This window comes from Gopherus evgoodei, chromosome 8 (assembly GCF_007399415.2).
Source record: "Gopherus evgoodei ecotype Sinaloan lineage chromosome 8, rGopEvg1_v1.p, whole genome shotgun sequence".
Taxonomy (NCBI): Eukaryota; Metazoa; Chordata; order Testudines; family Testudinidae; genus Gopherus; species Gopherus evgoodei.
This window is the reverse complement of record NC_044329.1, coordinates 109006118-109028068: the sequence shown is the minus strand read 5'-3', so window position 1 is coordinate 109028068 and position 21951 is coordinate 109006118. Positions and strand designations below refer to the sequence as shown.

At 40.4% G+C, this 21951-nt stretch overlaps 1 protein-coding gene across 6 annotated transcripts in view; it reads left to right on the top strand.

The window, feature by feature from the left end:
* The window catches only part of MAST2 (microtubule associated serine/threonine kinase 2), a 363010-nt gene that overhangs the window by 169817 nt on the left and 171242 nt on the right, over positions 1–21951 (top strand). For 3 of the 6 annotated variants that reach the window (XM_030572265.1, XM_030572260.1, XM_030572259.1), the window contains exons 4-5: positions 10629–10660; positions 21673–21879. In XM_030572265.1, the coding sequence (XP_030428125.1) occupies positions 10629–10660; positions 21673–21879 (239 nt within the window). Of the gene's footprint in view, positions 1–10628; positions 10661–17319; positions 17643–21672; positions 21880–21951 lie in introns of those variants that run through there. The other 3 variants (XM_030572262.1, XM_030572261.1, XM_030572263.1) reach the window with 2 other exon arrangements.

Here is a 21951-nt window from a genome sequence, read left to right as displayed (position 1 = left end):
ACTGCACTAACGTCTGTGAAGACACTTTCTTTCTGTATCCCTTGTTCGGTACTTATAACTTTCCTGATATTTCCTTTTGGCCTGAATCTTTCTCAAGCTGGTAAAATCTGCTAAATTGGTGAAAGAAACTTCTTAATTTGCTCACTGTCATTTTTTTTGAGTTGGCCAGAACTGAACACGTTATTTAAAGTACGGAAGTATCAACAATGTGTATAATGTCAATGTATAACCAGTGTTAACTAGCAACCATGAAATAATACATAAGACCTAATGCTCCATACTTTACTCCTGTGAGTACTCTCCTTTATTTCCGAGGACTAATTGTATGAGGACAGCGAGCAAGGTTTGGTACACATTAATGCACACTCAACAAATACTCAGATTTGAATGTTTCTGATATCTGACTGTGACCCTGACTTTATATGCAGAGTTATTCTGTATCCCATTTTTTACACTGTCTGTCTGTCTCTAGCATACGGTAGCAGCTTTAGTTCAGCAGACAGAATCTGATATGATTCCTTTAAGTCATTGTTATTGGATCTTTGTGGATTGACTGACATATATCTGGACTTTAGTAAGGCCTTTGACACAGTCCCATATGACATTCTCATATGCAAATTAAGGAAATATGGTCTAGATGAAATTACTATCAGGTGGGTGCATAACTAGATGAAAATCTACTCTCAAAGAGTAGTTATCAATATTTCGCTGTCAGACTGGATGAACATACCAAGTGGGGTCCTGCAGGAGTCTGTCCTGGGTCCAGTAGTCTTCAGTATTTTCATTAATGAATTGGATGATTGAGTGGAGTATGTGATTATGAAATCTGCAGATGGCACCATCCTGGGAGGGGCTGCAAACACTATGGCAGACAGGATTAGAATTCAGAATGATTTTGATAAATTGGAGAATCACTCTTAAATCAATAAGATGACATTCAATAAAGACAAGTGCAAAGTACTATACTTAAGTAGGAAAAATAAAATGCAAAACACAAATGGTGGAATAACTGGTAAGTAGCAGTACTGCAGATAATGATCTTAGGGGGTTATGGTGCATCATACATTGAATATGATGCAACAGTGTAATGCCATTGTGGAAAAGCCTGACGTCATTGTGGGGTTTGTTAACAAGAGTGTCATAAGTAAGATGCAGGCGACCAGTTTTGGGCATCATGCTGTAAGGAAGATGTGGACAAATTGAAGAGAATCCAGAGGAGAGTGAAAAGGGTGGTGGGGGGAAGGGGAAGGAAAAAAAGAAAAAAGAGATTCAGAAAACCTAACCTATTAGTAGGACCCTACCAAATTCACTGTCCATTTTGATCAATTTCACGGCCATAGGATTTTAAAATAATAAATTTCATTATTTCAGCTCTCTAAATCTGAAGAGTCACGGTGTTGTAATTGTAGGGGTCCTGACCCAAAAAGGAGTTGCGGGGCGGGGAGGAGCAGTGACAAGGTTATTGTGTGTGTGTTGGGGGGTTGCGGTACTGCTACTCTTACTTCTGCACTGCTGCTGGCTGGCGGCAGCACTGCCATCAGAGCTTGGCTTCTGGCCAGGAGCCCAACTCTGAAGGCAGAGCCACTGCCAGCACCGGCGCAGAAGGGAAGGATGGCATGGTATGGTATTACTACCCTTACTTCTGCGCTGCTGCTGGCGGGGCGCTACCTTCAGAGCTGGGCGCCAGCCAACAGCTGCCGCTCTCCAGCCACCCAGTTCTGAAGGCATGGCAGATGTAAGGTGGCAATACTGTAACTCCCTTAAAATAACCTTGTGACCCCCCTGCAACTGCCTTTTGGGTCAGGACCCCCAATTTGAGAAATACTGGGCTCACCAATGAAATCTGTATAGTATAGGGTAAAAGCACACAAAAGACCAAATTTCACAGGGCAATACTAGATTTCACAATCCATGATGCGTTTTTCATGACCCCGAATTTGATAGGTCCCCACCGATGAGGAAAAGTTGAAAGAATGGGCATGTTTAATTTAGAGAACAGATGGCTGAGGGAGGACATGATGATAGTCTTCAAATATATAAAAGGTTGTTACAAGAAGGACTGCGATCAATTGTTCTTCTTGGCCATCAGTGGTAGGACAAGTTGTAATTAGCTGAGTTTGACGCAAAGGAGATTTATATTGAATATTGAGAAAAACTTTTTAACTATAAGGGTAATTAAGCAATGGAACAGGTTATCTAGGGTGCTGTGAAATCCTCATCGTTGGGTGTTTTTAAGAACCGGTTAGACAAACATCTGACCCCAGATGGTTTTGCTATACTTATTCCTATGAGGTCCCTTCCAGTCCTACATTTCTATGATTCTGTAAAGTGTGTCTAGAGCCAATCCTACATCACTTTTTTCTGTTCTTTTGCCTCTGCCCAATGTTACTCCTAAACATGTGTGTTCCATTACATACACTGATTTCTTGAGAGACTTTCTCTCTTCAAATAAAATCTGTTGCATAAAGAAGCTTGGCAGGCATGGCGTATGTGTGTCAGACGTGGCAGTGCTAGTACTCAACGTGTAGCTCTAAATTTTGTTCGGCAGTCTTCCTAATCAAATCTACCTGTTTTTCTGACATGCCGTCATCATATTGTGTAGGTAGATGTAGGACATTACTGAAATGCATTGCAGCAAAATTTCCTTAGCCTTTCATTCAGCATGCCACTCAAGTTGATGCCATTTCTCTTTAATATCACCCTGCTGAATCTTTAAAGACCTCAGTAAACTAATTTACTAAAGAGAAATGGCACAGTCAAGTTACTGTACCTGTGATTTTTAACTTTGGCAGGGAGTCCAGAGAGGAGGTTAATTCGTTTTGAAAAGCCAACCATTGTGTAATATTATCAGCTAAAAGGTTTTTGAGATCAACTATTTAACTACTGCTTTTATTATGAAAAGAAGTAACCTGCTTCTTTACTGGTAATGTAGGACTAGACTGAGTCTTTGCTCTTAATCCCAAGAGGAAGAGCCCTGAGAAGAAATTGTGACTCTGAGAATCTCAGTTCCTTCCCTGTCCCTTCCTTGCCCCAATGAGGAAGTAATCTGTTCTCTTCTCACCCCTCTCACCTTTATCAGATCAACTTTGTTGGCTGACTCTGTGAAGGAGTGAGGCAAGGCTCTTCCCGCTTGCTTGGGAATTTGCAGAGCATGCTGCCCTTGCTCTCATTCCTGCATAAAAGCCATGATGTGGGGAAGTTTGACAGGAAATTCCCTTATACATTCTGAGATGTACTCTTGAACCATTGGCAGTTAGGTAACTAGGATGACCAGGTGTCCGGTTTTCGACCCGACCACCCAGTCGAAAAGGGACCCCATCGGCTCCGGTCAGCACTAGGCTGCCCCCCGGAAGTGGCCAGCAGATGTGTCTCGTAGGTGGGGAGGGGGGCCACTGGGCTAACCCCTCAGACAGAGACCAACACCTACAAAATCTCCACCAAGCATTCTCAAAACTAGAATACCCGCACGAGGAAATAAGGAAATGATCAACAGAGCCAGACGTGTACCCAGAAGCCTCCTACTGCAAGACAAACCCAAGAAAGAAACCAACAGGACTCCACTGGCCATCACATACAGTCCCCAGCTAAAACCTCTCCAACGCATCATCAGGGATCCACAACCCATCCTGGACAATGATCCCACACCTTCACAGGCCTTGGGTGGCAGGCCAGTCCTCGCCCACAGGCAACCTGCCAACCTGAAACATATTCTCACCAGTAACTGCACACCGCACCATAGTAACTCTAGCTCAGGAACCAATCCATGCAGCAAACCTTGATGCCAGCTCTGCCCACATATCTACACCAGCGACACCATCACAGGACCTAACCAGAACAGCCACACCATCACCGGTTCATTCACCTGCACGTCCACCAATGTAATATACGCCATCATATGCCAGCAATGCCCCTCTGCTATTTACGTCGGCCAAACTGGACAGTCTCTACGGAAAAGGATAAACGGACACAAATCAGATATTAGGAATGGCAATATACAAAAACCTGTAGGAGAACACTTCAACCTCCCTGGCCACACTATAGCAGACCTTAAGGTGGCCATCCTGCAGCAAAAAAACCTCAGGACCAGACTTCAAAGAAAAACTGCTGAGCTTCAGTTCATCTGCAAATTTGACACCATCAGCTCAGGATTAAACAAAGACTGTGAATGGCTTGCCAATTACAAAACCAGTTTCTCCTCCCTTGGTTTTCACACCTCAACTGCTAGAACAGGGCCTCATCCTCCCTGATTGAACTACCTCATTATCTCTAGCTTTCCTGCATATATGTACCTGCCCCTGGAAATTTCCACTACATGCATCTGACGAAGTGGGTATTCACTCGCGAAAGCTCATGCTCCAAAACGTCTGTTAGTCTATAAGGTGCCACAGGATTCTTTGCGGTAATTCAACATGTGGCTAACAACAGAAGTGTGAGAGAGAACACACTGCCAGGTCTGAGATCCCCATGATAATTTTAATTATATGTTAACGTTATTGCAGGCAAAACACCTCTAAAATGTGTGGATTAAGAGTATTCTCAATATTGCTGATTTTACGTCTTGGAAAGTGTTAAGGTAGCAATTTTCTTTAAAGCATTTTTATATTTAATCAGGTAATATAACAATATAATCCTTAATTATTTAGTTTTAGAATAAAATAGTTAATTATGGAAATTAACATCTACAGTGTATACCACAAATTAAGCCAGCGTTTCATTTTATAGATATGTTGTTGTTAAAATGCTCACATTTTTAGTATTGATGTTTAATCTCTCTGCAGTGCAGTTTGGCAACCAAATTCAAATATTTTATATTTTAGAGAGAAGGAAATTGAAAGATACTGTTTTTAATATCCATTTATAAACATTCCTGTAGTAAAAAATAGATTTTCTTGACAGATACTTGTAGGGAAAGAAAAACTTAGTTTTTTTAAAACCATGAAAAATTCCTTCCTTTTTCAGTCTGATGGATGGATTATAGTTGAAGTCCTTGCATGGGCAGGTTATATTTTCCATCAGAACTGGAGATACTAATCCTCATTATCGTTTCTATAATGCAAGTGGTTTATGTGTAAAAGCAGATTTAATTAATCCCCTGCTGGTTGATAGTGCACCCTAACACAAATATTTACAGTCAGCAGAGGACAATTTTAAAATATGAGTGCATGGTGTCAGGTCAGTGAGTGTCAGTTGATCTTACAACATATCTGAAATATTATTCTTAATTTACTAAGCAAAATGTGTGTTCCCTTCTAGCTGTGGAAATACTTTGATATCATCTTGTTTGGTGACTCAGCTGGGATGGTGATAAGCTTACCAAGTAAGAGTTCCTAGGTCAAAGGCAATCTCAGGCCATGACTACACTTACCGGTGATCGACAGCAGCGGTCAGTTTAGCAGGTCCAGTGAAGACCCCCTAAATTGACCAAGAGTGCTCTCCGGTCGACTCCGGTACTCCACTGGTATGAGAGGAGTAAGATAAGTCAACTGGAGAGCATCTCCCGTCGATGCAGCGCAGAGTAGACACCGCAGTAAGTCGACCTAAGCTATGTTGACACCAACTACGTTATTCACGTAGCTGGAGTAGCGTAATTTAGGTCGACTTACCCCGGTAGTGTAGAAGAGGCCTCAGGAACCCTGGTGCCTGTGCTGGCAGAAACTGGGAACATCCAGGTCGTGGTGATTTTCAGTTAATTTGAAAGGGCCAAAGTATGGTGCATTCAGAGCACATTTTAGCATCCTGCTTTGCCTGTGGGTATATGCCATATGTGCAGCTACACATTCAAGGACAAACTGCAATATTGAGAGAAAGTGGTGATGAAATATCTCTCCATGGTGCTTTTATAAAGAGTGATTAAAGGAAGACAGCGTCATGTATCACCTACTCCTAACATGACTAAAACGCTGCAGTCGCCTTCTGTGATTATGAAGTTAAAAAATTAGTATTGCTAAACAGTCCCTAAGTTAATTTTATTACTTTTCAGTAAAACAGATAATTAATTTAATGGCATTTTCCTCTGTATGTAAAGATACAGCCTGTGAATCACATTTTTGAGAACATAAGTTAATTGAAAGGGATGATTCCAGCATGGTTCTGTTCTCAGTAATTCAATTTTCCGAGGCAACATGTTGAATAAAAGCTCGGTTGTCAGTCATGTTATTTGACTTCATCAGGACTTGACTTTATCCTTTATGCTATTTGTTGATGGGTTTCATCTGTGGAAAAAAGTTTGAGAAATAAAACTAGACAAATTGACAGTCTTTCATTTTTGTAAGAGGATACTGAAAATAAACATGCATTTAGAGGATTATGTTACCGACACTGAGAGCAGGTGGCACAGAGCTGGTCTGAGGTAATCAGGATAATATATCTATGTATTGACAGTTAAAGTGCTCAAAGAGACAGATACTTCAGACTGTGCATGGAATCTGCTATTCTTTGATATTTGATTTGAAATTGGGGTTAGGTCTTATATGCAAGAAACCATTTTACATAATTAGCACAGTTACTCAGAGGATTTACTGAGTTGTAGAACAATGAAAGAATTACTAAAGTGAAAGCCAAATACCCGGTCAGATTTGGTGGTCATAGCATGACAGCGTTATATTAATCATCTTGCCATTTGCAATATGAACTCTGTTTCAAGAATGCATAAATATGTATTGCCAAGTTCTCTCTGTGTGATGTTTGGCAGGATTAGCATGGTAAAGTAATTCTAGTCACCAACACTTCCTTCATAATTAACAGACTGAAACTTGCTTCCCTTAGCTGGGCTACAAAAACTGATATCCAAGCTCTGAGCCCAATTTATGGGAAATAAGTAACTACAGATCTCCATGAAGTATTGTCAGGTTCTACTGTTTTGTCTGTACTTGAAATGTCAGTTGAATGCCATGTGCTTTAACTGACTGATTGAAATGCACCTTAAGTCCACATATAAGTACTTTGTGTGATTGAAGTTACCCTGATAACTTGTAGGTGTAAAGATGCAATCAGCTGAGTGCCAGTATGGACGTTCCAGTTTCCTCAACCAATGAAAGCTCCTTGGTTCACCAACTACTACCTCACTCCTTTTGCACCTTCTTATTCCCTGCTCTGCCCCTTTGTGCAGTGCCCCCACGATGGCCCCCTGAAATGTCTGCACTTCTGCTCCTGAAATGCAAGTCTCAGATGGCTGTCCTGCTGTGGATCATCAGCTGAGACTTGAGTTTCTGCCCCCCACACTATTCCCCTCTGCACCACCTATGTTCCCCACATATGCTGTTCTCTTCTCCAGTAATCCTTCCTCCCTATGTCCCTGGTTCTGGCTTTATAATTCTGCAGACAGTGGATTGCTGTTGGTGCACTGGTTGAAGCTGCAGCAGGAAGAGCAGAGCTGGCAGTGCTGCTGCTCACAGTTGTTGAGCTTTCAGCTCCACTCCCCTTGCTTTGGCCCTTCCGTGCCATTAGCCCCTTTAAAACCTGTTGGGGGGTGGGAGGTGGCAAGGCTGCGCAGCTACCAGGTCTGCTGTTCCTGATTCAGTCAGTTAAGTTGGGGAGCAATGGTTGGGGGGTCAGGGGACATGGCTGGGGAAGGAGAATACTATTGAGTGGGTACAAAAGATTGTAGTTTCTGGTGGATTGCTGTCTGAGGGTAATATGAGGTGGGACATAGTGGAACAATGGATATAAAAACTGATTGCTGTACCAATGATTACTCGCCCTATTGTAGTCAAGGCCTTAGAGGTGCTGAATTTCAAAAGCTGTATTGTATATTGATGCTATAATTGCAGTATATTCATTTAGGTGCAATCACAGAATGGATGTGAATACTATAGGGATAGGCTGTAAGTCAGTCCTGGCATATTTGACTGAGTTACATTGAGAGATCATATGTTTTTCTAAAATAAAATGTGTTAATTTCAAAATTCAGACAGTGGATTATGTATTAAGAAAAATGTTGTTTTCATGGATAATGAAAAGTTAACTCTCATAGGTACAAATGAGAATACAAACAAACGTAATAGTTTAAACACGGGTGTCAACTTCCTCAGTTTTCAGGGGATGCACGCCCCAGGCTCCACCCCCACTCCATCCCTTCCTCAACCCCCACACCCTGCTCTGTGCATGGCCCTGCCCCCACTCCACCCCTCCCATAAGCCTCCACACCTACCCCGCCTTTTCCTGCCCTGACTCCACCCACTCACCCACCTCTTCTTGCCCTCTGTCCTCTCTCTCTCCCCAGCCCCTCCTGCCCACTGCCGGTCAGCAGTGGGCAGGAGGCTCTGGGAGGGAGGGGGATGAGCTGATCGGTGGGGCTGCTGGCGGGCAGGAGGCACTGTGGGGGCGAAGGGGGAGGCACACCCACAATTTTTTTTGGAGCACCCACAGAGTTGGCCTATGCCTTTAAACATAAATGACTTTGAGGTGCCTTGCCCCTTAGAGCTAATATTACAAACGTAAGACTGTGTGCCGTACAGGACAGGAGGCAGTGTTGTCAGCTCTCATTCTTGTGCCGTGAGTCTCATATTTCAGCTTTTTCTTAAAGCCCCAGCTTCTTGTGTCATACTAGAGTACAGACATCTGTTTTATTTACACCCCCCCCCTCCAAAACAACATATCTCAAGTCTTTATGGTTATACAGAAAAAACCTTGCAGACTTTAAAGGCACAAAACCAAGGCAAATAGAAAGGACCCAAATTTCTTTTTTAAAAAATATCTCATTTTAAGTGAATGTCATCAATTTTTGGGTCTGATTCATGATTTATGAATGCTTAAGATCGGCAATATTGGGAAGTGAACTTGTGTGCAAATAGAACAAGTTGCTGCATCCTTACAGTGTGCAGTTCCACTGGATGAAAACTCTTTTAAAATAAAATGTACCATATGTGTTTCACTTAGATATTGCAATTAAAGTTGAAATCCATTTTCATAAAGACCCTCTTTATTCCATTATTTACATGGTGCATATGCTTATAAAGTATTAAAAGACAATGGCCAAAAAGCTTTGTGTCATATGTAAAACTCTCAGGTCAAGGTTCTTCTCTTTTAAAAGAGTAAGAAAGAAGGAAATCTCTTTAGAATGCAATATATTTGATCAGTTAGGTGGTAGTGATTGATTGCTTTATATACTTAAAATGTTTTGATTAGCTTTTGACAGTTTGTATGGTGACAGGTATGTATTTCACAATGCAATAAAGTTCTCAGGCTTGTGATGATTGGTACCTGATCACTCAGTACAATTAGAGCTGTGGAACTGTGCAAGTGGCAGTGAAATTCCAAGGCGTAGAGTCAGTGGGAAATCATGCTTGATTTATTTTGATTAAATGATTAGAGTCAAACTACTAGCTAGAAACTTCTCAGTGACCTCAAAAATGTTGACTTGTGAATGTGTTTTCATAGGTTTTAAAAAAAAATTTTTATATAAACCTTCCCCATAATGAGAAAACAAAGCACAACTGTTTGCTAGTATATGAAAATCAGAAAATAAAACTGACCATTCTAATTAAACTGGCCATACTGAGTGAAAAACAGATTAAGCAGCTGAGAAACAAAATAAGCAGATGGGAGGAGTGACAGCTAACATTTGAGCACAAATCCCATTTACCTGCATTGCTACTTCTGCGCCTCAGTAGCATTGCAAAGAGACAATATGCTGGCTCTAGCTGTAATAATTATAAATGGTAAAAAGTAAATTAAAGGTTTATATTCAGGTCAGTTTGAATAAATTACATTTGATCTTATTAATAACACCATTAAATTTTAATTTTTAAAAATGTGATATTTATCTTCACATTGTCCTACTAAAAACGCAGAGTAGTAGAACTATTAAAAAAATAAAAACCTCCCTATAAATACACATGTGGCTGTTTAACTTTTACTGTTTGACTTGTTTCTTCTGTTCTTGTGTGCCTTGTTGAAGATGGACTCTGAGTAGGGTGATGATACCATCTAGCGGTGACATAGTAAAAATGCAGCAGTGTAAAATGTTTTCAAAAAGAGAGAAATGTGCTTACCTGAGATGGAAGTTCAAAAAATATTTCTCTATTTCAATGTCTTTTAATCTTTGCAGTTAATAGTGAAATGTGCTGATTCTAAGTGCAAGGTGCATTTCCTTGACTTTCTCTTCTGAAACATATAGCAGTATGTGTATATTAAAAAAAAAAATCCAAGAGAAAACACTCCACTGCACACACTTAGCCCCTCGAGAGACGTTAACATCTGTCATGTGTTTGTTCTCTTATCATGTTACATGATGCACTATGGGAAGGCACTCAGATATTAGAGTGAGGAACTGTGTAGGGCAGAATAGAATTTATTGCAAAGATGGTTAGTACGTTTATATACAATTGTACGCTTCTAATTTGGGACTATAAATACCATAATTGTGCAGACAAAGCAAGTACTTGTGTGCGTATCTGGCCAGTTGAATGCTCAGTTGACTATAAACAGGTGCAAATACCATATTATGCATGCAATGATAATATATGTGGTAACAAATTAGGAGTGCTGGCATCTTTTGAACATATCTTTGAAAATCTGGCCCTTAATATTTTATTTGTAAAGTAATATTACTAGATTAGATAAACAGGAAATTAATTTAAGATCTTTCTTTATTAATTTTCTAATTTTTTTGTTTGTATTTTTTCCAGAAGGAACTCAGTCTCCCTAGAAGAGGAAGCTTGTAAGTATAATTACTTTTCATCCATTGCTGCCATAAGTACTCCTGAGAGCATTCTGTGGAAAAAAATTTAAAATTCTATGCAAAAAAAAAATTCTGCACACAATATTTTAAAATTCTGCAAATTTTATTTGTCAAAAAAATGTGGAGGCTCCAGCGTGGCATTGGGGGGCACAGGGCATTGGGGGGCACAGAGCTGGGATATCACTGTGCAGCTTTCCCTTCCTTCCCCTCCCCGACACAGACTCCGAGATGAGGCTGCATTCAACCCTGACAGAGTGCAAGGATGGGGCTTGCCCCAGAAACAGCCCAGGGCCTGCTCCTCTGTGCTAGGTGTACCAGGTAGGCTCAGCAACACAAGATCCAAGTGTGAAGGGGCTTAGTGTTAGGGGATCCATGTGTGATTTGAGAGGGTTCTGTGTGGGGCAATCTGGGTGCGGGCTGCTCAGTGGGGGATCTGGATGCTGAGGGGATCTGGGTGTACAGGGGCTTGTTTGGGGGTTCTGGGTGCACTGGTAATGGGACTCTGCAGGGGGGTCCAGGTAAAGGTGGTTGGGGCTCAGCGGGGTGTGTGTCTGGGTGTGGCGGGGGATAGAGCTCAGCAGGGGGGTCTGGGTGTGGGAGTTTGGTGGAGGGGCCCAGATGCCAGTGGAGTGCAGCTCAGTGGCATGGGGATCCAGGTGCAACTAGTTGGGGCTTGGTGGGGTGGGGATCTGGGTGCCAGAGGCTCATCGGGGTGGTCCAGGTGCAGGGGGCGTGGAACTTATCGGGAGGCTCTGAGTGCGGAGGGGGTGAGTATGAGGTTGTCTGGATGCACGGGGTTTGGGTGGATGGGGGAACAGCTTCCTGTACATGGATCCTTACCCCCTCAGCTGAGGTGTGATGGGTGCAGGAAGAAGGAGGTGAGAGAGTTTGCAGAGCTTCCTGCAGCCGGGAGAGAAATCTGTGTGTGGGTCTAACCCTGCCCCGGACGCTGTGCAGTAGAAGAAGTAGTCCTGTCCTCTGCAGCCAGCCCGGACTAGCAGCTGAGCCCAGCAGAGGGTAGGAGCCATCACCCTGGTCTTCCTCAGTTCTGCCTCCTGCCCCACAGTGATTACCTCTCTGCCGGCTGCCTTGGGCACCTGAAACATGCTGCTGGGGAGGGTCACATGACCACAATTGTGGCTTCCGTTTGCTTCCACATCAGAAAGTCATTTTTCTGCAAGGAAGCAAAGAAATCTGGGGGGGACATAAATTCTGCACATGTGCAGTGGCGCAGAATTCCCCTAGGAGCACATAAGGCTTGATTCAACAAAAATACGTGCATATTCTCACCTATTGAATCCACACAGAGCTATCAGAGACAGATTTTCTTTTTTCATTAACATTTTTCATGTGCTTTTAAAGTGTTTTTGAAAGGTGCCATGTTGGCCACGTTGGAGTCTGTTCGTCTCTTTAAGAGGTGGAGGACAGCCAGTGGTAGTCCAAGCCCACTCAATTGCTTAGCCAGTATGGCTCAACCCTGACGTGAAGGAAATTTGCAGGAGTGAGCGGGGAGTTCAGCATTCATGGGGCAGACAGTGCTTGCCTTTCTTGTTGAGACTGCCAACAGTGGTCCCCGTTGCTTCCAATCCCAACCTTTGTACTCTGGATAAAGTGTCCAGCGGGGCTTGTACTGAGATTTAATAAACTAATTCCACACAAGTCACTGATGGGAGCAACATTTGGTCACTGCTGTGTGTACAATGTAGATGTGAAAAATCTAGCTTCTCATTACCAATCCCTGCAGGTTTTTGTTGTTGTGAAATCAAGACTATAGAAGTATTGTCACAAAACATAAAATAGCAAACTGGAAAAAGCAGCTTCTTAAAACAAGCCAGTTATTCATTTTAACATCTCTTGTTAGGTTTGCAGAGTTTTAGGAGACTGTGTTTTAGTGATAATCTCTGAGAGAATTTAACTTTTGCTAGGCTTAGTTTTCTGTGGTCTGGTATGTGGTAGAATACAACTGCATAGTGGCTGGATTATATAAAGAACAAGCGAGCTTGCCAGTTAAACCTACAATAAGCTTAAAGTCGTAGCCTTCTAACTAATAACCATGCCCTAAAGTTTGCGTATCACAGAAGCAAAGTCAATTCCTTAGGTTACCTTTTATAAGCTGTCTTAGATTTCAGGTTTTGGTAATGAATGAGTTCTAATTTTTATTCTTTAAAATCTCTCCTTTGTATAAGGAACAATGTTTGAAAAGTGCTGTGTGGTGCCCATGATTCACCGCTGAACAATATGACTGGGTCAAAAGGCTTTTTTTTTTTAATGACGCATGAATGAACCTTTTCGTTGAAGTCATATGATAGTGTTAAACTCAGTTATTTATAACAAAACAGAACACAGAAATCAGACATTAATTATCTGTCAGTATTCATTTTAGGCCAGCTTAGCTAGATTTGTATTAGGTTTTAGGAACACTGTTGTTTATATGATTTGGGAACAATCAAGACAGTGATCTAATAAGAGCACTTGGACAAGTATTTGGAGACAATCGAGTTAAACCTTTACCTTAAGGTAACAATTGATCTGGAGTTGAGGATGCCAAAGTTTTTCGGTCAAGTATGGAGATGGGTACAATATAAAGCTATTATAAGTATTAACAGGAGAAACATATGGTACTGTGGTCAGGTCTTTAGGCACTGACAGTTTATGATGGTTTATTTAGTAACTATGGATATTGCTGAATTGTCTGTAAAGTATTTTTCTCCAGTTACTTCAAACCTTTCTTTTTGATTACCTCTGTGAAGAGAACTTCACTAGCCTCTGTCTCTAGAAGGCAAAACTATAAACTGCAAAGGACGAGAATAACAGCTACTGATGTGATTTCAATATTTAGCGGAACAGAGATTTCGAAAGTGTTCAATATGCTTTAAAGATGCTCTGACTAAATTATTACTGTGTTTCCTGGAACTATAGGAAGTACAGTCAGTCAGACCTAGTTGTTTTGAGTTGGTTTACGTTTGTTTAATTTAATAAGTTAGTACTATGATGTGATTTTCATTTATTTCTGATTGATACCCAAATGCCCTTATCAAGAAATTAGAATTGTATGGCTCAATGGAAAGAGCCTTGTGGATCTGTAGATCTCAGAAAACTATTTCTGTTTATCTCAGAGTTGTCAATAGTTGTTGATACCATAGTATCAGAGTGCTCCCCATATAAATAAAATCTGCATAGCAAGATCTATGGAGTCTACTGTTTGTTCTCCCATCCCTGATTTAAAGAGTCTCTGCTCAGAAAATCATTTTTAAAAAAAAATTATGATTCCTGTAATGGTGAAAATGGTATGTCAAAGAAGAAAGTCTTGGGCAAAGTGTTGTTGAATATAAAATCGTTATGCGTAAGAATGAAATGGATGAATTTGGTGATGCATTTGGGATGCATATCTGAGGGTTGTCCATTGTCTTGTAAATATTTGAGGCAAGTAGCTGTGCCATCATTGTGAGGGATGTTGGTGTATCAGGAAGTGACGTCCATGGCAGCAAAGATGATATTCTGAGGGAAGTTGTTAATGTTGCAGAGTTTATGGAAGAAGTTGGTTGTGTCGTGAAGGAAGCTGGCCCTTTGTATGTTGAGTGGTTTAAGGATGGGTTCTGAGTCCTGATATTTCTTCAGAATGAGTGCCATAACCAGAAGTGATGGGTCTCCCTCGGTTCCCTTGTTTGTGTATTTGGGAAGCACGTAGAAGGTGGGTTCATGGGGGATGAGTTAACAGAGTTTCTCTTGGAGTTTTTTTGAGAAACATTTGATGATATCCTTAAATTGCTAGGTAAACTGTGGTGAATTGGAGGATTAGAAGGAAATGCAAGGGTCCTCTAGTTTAACCTCCTGCCAAGGTGCAGGATTTGTTGTGTGTAACCTTTCCAAGGCAGATGGCTATCAAGTCTCATTTTGAAACCTCCAGTGAAGGAGTTTTCCTGACTTTCCAAGCAAGTTTGTTCCATTTTTCTACTGTTCTTACAGTTAAGAAGTTTTCCCTGAGATTTATTGTACCCATTGCCTTTTGTCCTGCTCTCTGTGGCAAGACAAAACAGTTTTTCCTCATCTTTTTAATGGAAGTCTTAGAAGTATTTGAAGACCACCATCATGTTCTCTGCCCTCCCACGCTCCCGCAATCTCCCTCTTTTCCTGCTAACTTTTCTAAATCATCATGCTTAATACTGAGGAAACAAAAGTTATAGATGGAGAAAACAAGGAAAATATTTTGACTTGCTGGACTGAAGAGAATGAAGGCAAGCATAGGAAGAGTATTTGCACATTTATGCAAGTCTTTTGTACAAAGATCTAATTTCTGTACTAATAATTTGGATATCATATGGGTGGGAAAACAAAATCTCTTGGTCAATATATTAGGTGAAGATTAAACCTAACATGGTTGTGGTTATAAGCAATTATGGGGAGCCTTGCTAATGTTATCACACTTATTAATTTTGTACAAATATAGTGCCAAAGCTGAGTGGGGGCAAATATTCCCTAATATTGCAAATATCCAAAGTGCAAATAGATAAGGTAAGACATCACCATTGCTCAAAATAGAAGAATCTTGTATCTTAGTGGGAAGGCTGTGCACTGCTGTACAGAAGTCCTTGGTTTGAATTCTGGTCTGTCTCCCTTTTCATGCTCAGAGGGCACGGAAGTTATGGAGACAGTACAGTTATCCCTGGAAAAAAATGCATTATATCACTCAGCTTCAGTGTCTCTTGGCAGCAAGGCAGTTCTATAGTGAGTCATGTGCAGTTTTCCCTGACTCAGGAGAAAGGCAGCCATGACAGTACAATGCCACAAGTGTGGGGAATGTAAAATGAAGAAAATGGGTAAAAAACATCCCGTGGTGCTCTGAGAAGGAAGAGGGGAGTGGCATTCTGTTCCCATCCTGTACTATTTTGTATCTGGAAATAAAGAATAATAATGCCTTTTCAGTTTGTGGTATTTTTTTTTATAAATGGGTGAGAGAGACTTTACATTTTAACTATACTCCTCCCTTCAACTCAGAAGAGAAACACTCAGGAGCAGTAGATTAAAAATAACCTAGTGCTCTTAAATTGATATGAGGTGCTGAGTCAGGAGCTGGAATGTGTGGCGTTGCGCCTACAGAGGCTCCATAGCAACATTGCCAGTAGTATGTGGGGCTTGCTGAAATTATTTGAAGTATAGTTTGTAAAGGGGAAATTGGTGCATGGGAAGGATTTTAGGATTGATCTGTGTGTTTGAGGAGGTTCTTAGCAATATTTTAAAAATGGGGAAAATGTTGTATCCATTTTTTTAATTAAAATTTGCCACTATTTAATCTACCTAATTTTCATACTAGGACCATCGTAAAATTATTATTATATAGTGTACATGTAAAGATCTCTCCTTCTCTCTCCACCAGAGAACTGGGATTCTGGTTTGTTTGGGGTTTTTTGTTTGTTTGTTTGTTTTTTTTGCTGTTGGTGGTGCTAATTATGTGAAGGTGGCTGGGTTTTTCATTTTGCTCCGATGGTGCTGAGGTATGTGGTAGTCCTGACATCTTCCAGATTTGAGGACCAGTAGTCAAGAAAACGCCATCTCCTGGGCGTATAGGTCTAATTTTTTAGGTTGACAGTTCCATTATTCCTGTGGAACATAGCTGTCAGCGGAGGTCGTGGTCCTCTAGCGAGAGGCATTTGTCTGGTAACTTGGATCGCTTCTGTGGAAGGCTTTAAAGATGAAGACCATAACCTTGAATTTGACCTGCTATCCAATGAGGAACCATAAATGGTGGGTTTTATAAATATTTGAAAATATTAAATACTTCTTTAAAAAATAGACCACAATCTCTTAGACACAGTGTTTTAATTAAAATCTGGACAAGATGTTCATGTGGAGTATTAGTTTGGAAAGCTAACTTTCTGCAGATAATGGATTTCAGGAAAGAGGGACAGTAGTTTGTGACAGCCATGCAAACAGCCTGAGTTTGATTTGAGCTAATGATAGAAATTACCGTTCGAAAACTAAAATGCAAGACTCAGAGATTTAAGGGATGCAAGGGAACCTCTTGAGTCCTACAAAAGATTATTATAGTGTCGCCTGGTGTTTTTCTAGTGTCTTCAGTATCCTTTGACAGTTTGTTCTATTGCCAATTTGTCTTTGTGGTTTTGAAGTTTATAAAGAAGGAAAGAAGAAATAGTTAAGCTAGAACATAACCTCATTATGTATTTGTTCCTGATAACTTGTGCACTAAAATTCATAGTTTAACAAATTAACACATTATGAATGTTTTAAGATGGAAGTTCTGTAAATTCTTACACGGTTTGATTTCTAAAATTGGGATAGTTAGCATGTTTCCTCCCCGGTAAAGAACAGCTGTTCTTTGCACTGCTCATGACTTTCCTAGGGGCTCTGGGTGGGAGCAATGACTGTATTCCTATCACAGGATGAATTTTCAAGCTGGTATGTGAGATTTCTGCCAGAGTTTTTTCTTGTATGCCATCTCTCTCTCTAGTTCTGCATTTTCCTTGTGATTCACTGAGAGTGAACGTGTCACTGCTGTCTGAAGCCTAGAAAAAGTTTGCCACTGATTTGCTGTGCTCTAAGTGTGAGTGATGTCAGTAGTACATTGCTGTCTGTATGACAGATCAGATTGTTTAGTTTGTGTCTTTGGCTTCTCAGTACTATTGCTGCATACTGTTGGTCTTCATTTCCTGTTTATGGATGCTAGAAATAGACTTGTGGAAGACTTCTTCAAAAATAATTAGATTTTGACACGAGCTAGCTGATTAATCTGAACTGTTACTGAATTCATAAAGTCTGTGGTGACACTGGGGATATTTGAAGAGCTCTGTATTACATTGATTGTTCTGTACTCTGCACTGGAGTGATAACAGCGGGTTCTCCTTTCTGGCTTTAAACCTCTTATTCTGAGAAGAAACAGTGTATCAGAAAGTACAATGATGAAACGGAGGCAACAGAGACTTGGAGCCCCATCTCTGCGGATCCAGTAAGGACTGTTGTGGGAAAAAAAATGACAATTTAACAGTGCATATGAAAACTATCAGGAAAAATACCCAGAATTTTTCATGGCCAACAAATGTCATCTTAATTTAACTTAGAAGAGGATTAATTATTGAAGGAGCATTTTAGCAGTGTCAAACTTTTCATTAGACTGTACATAGGAAATATTATTTTCCAAAACTCTGCAGTGAATGCTGTATTAGAAGGAAAAGTGTTGCCAGATAAATGCAATCTTTTATAGTTTTAAAAATAATTGTTTAAATGGGCACCTAATATATGTTTAGTATTGTACATGGCATTAACTGCTATGGTAAAACTTAACACTCTTCATACTCTGTGCTTTTTTGCATTTTTTTAAAACGGTTATTTAAACAGATTAAAAGGGAAATAAACTTTAATCTATCAGAATAAGAGCAGTGAGAAAGCTCAAAGCAGCTGAAGCCCTCCTTCTTTTTAAAATAATACATTCCAAATATTTAGGTGAGATGAGAATCTTTTTGCTGCATTACCTGAAATTTTCATCTTAATATACAACTCTAGGCATTTTAAGTATACCAATTTATGGAACATATTTTATTTTGATACTTACCTCCTTTGTAAAGCACTTTGAAATCTTCTGATGAGAAGCACAATGTAAGAGCAAGTCATTATTAATGATATTTTGATCTTAAAAATGAAAGAAATTGTATATAAAGAATATGGATATAAGCATGGAGGCTAAGTGAAACTGTGTTATGTAGTCCATGATGAAGGAAGAGGAGAAGAAGAGGAAGGCTTAACCTTTCTGTCAGTAGATTGTAAGCCCCATCAGTTGTTTTAAGTACAGATTGCTAGTGGGGATTTCCAGAAACTAAGGATTGCTTACTGATCAGATGCATTTGGTTTCATGAGGTAATTTTAAAGCAGGAAACATTAGCAGCTCTGGATAATTTCAGTACTTTAACATGCAACATTTGGGCCCAAAACAACAGTAACCAAAGTCCATCCCAAATTTTCATACTACTGTATTTATTAATGTTTTGAACAGGACAGATGGAGCTCTTTTTATTATTTATTTATTTATTTTTACCAAAAGCAAAGTAGGTGAATATCTATACCCAGTTAATACAACATATGTTATTTATTATTTGTATAATAATACCACCTTGTAGCACACAGAAGTCCTAGCCAGGACCCCATTGTGCAAGGCTCTGTACAAACAGAACAAAGACACAGTCCCTGCCCCAAAGAATTTACAATCTTGTACAGTCTTACCATCTGGTATAGTACATATCATTCCTGTCTACAGCACAATTCTTGCTATGTGTCCCAAACAAAAATCATTATTAATTGAGCCTTCACTGTACATGAAAGGATTAAATTTTGGGGATTGGGTACAAAATTTTTAATTATGTGATATGTAAAGTCTTGATTGAGGATCATAGTTTTAATATAAGGGTGGCTTTTATGGTTTATATTTAATGATTTAAAATTTGTCTTTTAATGCTGGTATAACAGCCCATTATCTTTGGGTTGGTGGGAAAAAATATTATACTACCTAACTTGTAACTTCAAACGAACTTGATTTATTTATTGGTCATGATAAAAATCCTATCCAAATTAGTTTTCAAGAAACTTAAGTGGTCAAAACAACAGTTCTGGGTAGTAATGTGTAGCTGCTAAGGTAAATTGGATATTGAGTTATGTAAACAGGCCTAGCAGACCTGTGGTGTTGGTAGCAAATACAATATTTTTCTTCAAAGAATATTTTTTTGGAATACTTTGTGAAGGGTCCCACCAGGCAGCCAGCATTTGTATTAGACTTTGGTTAGTTTTGTCACACTAAGGAGTGCAGCATTGGACCTTAAAATATGTTCAGCTGTTTGGAGTGTAGTAACTCATGTTGCTGTAATTATGATACTCACTTATGTAAATATACACAGATTATTTTCCTCCAGCATGCTTAAAATCTGGGGTAAAAAAGACTTTCATATCATATTAGAAATTAATACATTTACATTATTTTAATAGCCCAGGCATTTTTTTCTTTATCATAGAATCATAGATTAGGGTTGGAAGGGACCTCAGGAGGTCATCTAGTCCAACCCCATGCTCAAAGCAGGACCAATCCCCAACTAAATCATTCCAGCCAGGGCTTTGTCAAGGCTGGCTGTAAAAACCTGTAAGGATGGAGGTTCCACCACCTCCCTAGGTAAAAACAATGAGGAGGCTGGTGGCACCTTAAAGACTAACAGATTTATTTCGGCTTCAGCTTTCGTGGGTTAAAAAGCCATGTGGCGTCTCCCCAAATAAATCCGTTAGTCTTTAAGGTGCTACTGGACTCCTTGTTGTTTTTGTGCATACAGACTAACACGGCTACCTCTCTGATACTTGGCTCCCTAGGTAACCCATTCCAGTGCTTCACCACCCACCTAGTGAAATAGTTTTTCCTAATATCCAACCTAGACCTTCCCCACTGCAACTTGAGACTGTTACTCCTTGTTCTGCCATCTGCCACCACTGAGAGCAGCCTAGTTCCATCCTCTTTGGAACTCCCGTTCTGGTAGAATCATAGATTAGGGTTGGAAGGGACCTCAGAAGATCATCTAGTCCAACCCTCTGCTCAAAGCAGGACCAATCTCCAGACAGATTTTTACCCCAGTTCCCTAAATGGATTGAACTCATAACCCTGGGTTTAGCAGGCCAATGCTCAAACCACTGAGCTATCCCTCCCCCCTGCTGTCAAATTGGCCTCTCACTCTTTTCTTCTACAGACTAAATAAGCCCAGTTCCCTCAGTCTCTCCTTGTAAGTCATATGTAGTAGCCCCCTAATAATTTTTGTTACCCTCCGCTGGACTCTCTCCAGTTTGTTCACATCCTTTCTGTAGTGGGGGGCCGTTGATCACTACCTGTTGAGCCCGATGATCTAGCCAGCGTTCTATCCACGTTATAGTCCATTCATCTAACCCATACTTTAGCAAAATGAGCACACAGTTGGGGGGTCTTCTCAATTCTAATCCTGGTTCTGCAGCTGATCTGCTGTGATTGGTCATATAACTCCTCTGTGCCTCAATTTTCCCAAACAAGCAAATTAATACTATACTCAGCAATGATGTTTGTGAACCTCTTCCCTTCTCCCCTCCAGCCTCCTGAATGATGGCAGAGTTCAGTACCGGCTGACAGTGAAAAATTAACATGTGCTCTGCACCCACCGGCAGTGAAGCTCCCCCCGCCTCGTCGCCTCTCTTCCAGAAAGTCTTAAGTGGTGGGGGAAGCTCTGGAAGGAAGGAGAAGGAGTCGGAGAAAAGGAAGTTTTGCAATGCTCCCTTGTAAAGCTGCTGCTCTTCCAGAGAATCCTACAAGCAGTGGACAGAGCAGGCAGCCAAACGATGTTATAAGGGAGCATTGCACAACTTTAAACGAGCCTGTTCCTTAATGGAGCAGAGACGTAACATCGAAATGTTAAGTGGGAGGACGTTAAGTGAGGTGTTACCGTATTTCTTACACACCTATGTATGAGAAACAAGGTAGATGAGGTAATATCTTTTACTGGGCCAACTTCTGTTGGTGAGAGATATAAACTTTTGAGACACACAGAACTCTTCTTCAGGTCTGGGAAAGGTACTTCCAGTGTAACAGCAAAATGCAAGGTGGAAAAGGTTGTTTAGCATGAGTTGGTCCAATAAAAGATAATACCTCCCACACCGTGTCTCTCTAATATCAAGGGACTGACACAGCTACAACTATGCTGCATATAATCTTAGGTTTGGCATGGAAGATTTGGTCAGTTCAGGATCAAATAACTCCACAGTGGAAAAATTGCATTGAGTTAGGGTTGCACTGGCTACAGTAACATTTTGGTTATTTCATCATAACAATTGAACAAGTTCAGGTGTTGATTAAAAGGTTGACTTTTGACCACTTAGTTTATTAAATGACTTTAATAGAAAAACTTTTAAATATTTTTTATTGTTTTAAAAATAAAAGCAATAACATGACATTGACACTGATTGTTTCTACTGTGGTACCTTGTCAGAATCTCCTCTCCTTTGTACTCCCACTGCCGAGGAAGTGATGTTCATCAGCACATGTTCTCCCCTACATCTGCTCCAGGTCTACAACACCTTAAAATCCCATTAAGTGCGGATTGTGCTCTCGCTACTTCTCCTTTAGTCTTTTACCTGAACCCACAACCCCAGAGCAACCCTGCTAGTCCCTGCTACAGCAATCCGCTACCATGGAGGTAAGGAAAAATACAAAGTAGGAACAGTTAACAATTTGATTCCAGTGTAACAACTTATAAACATCTTATTAG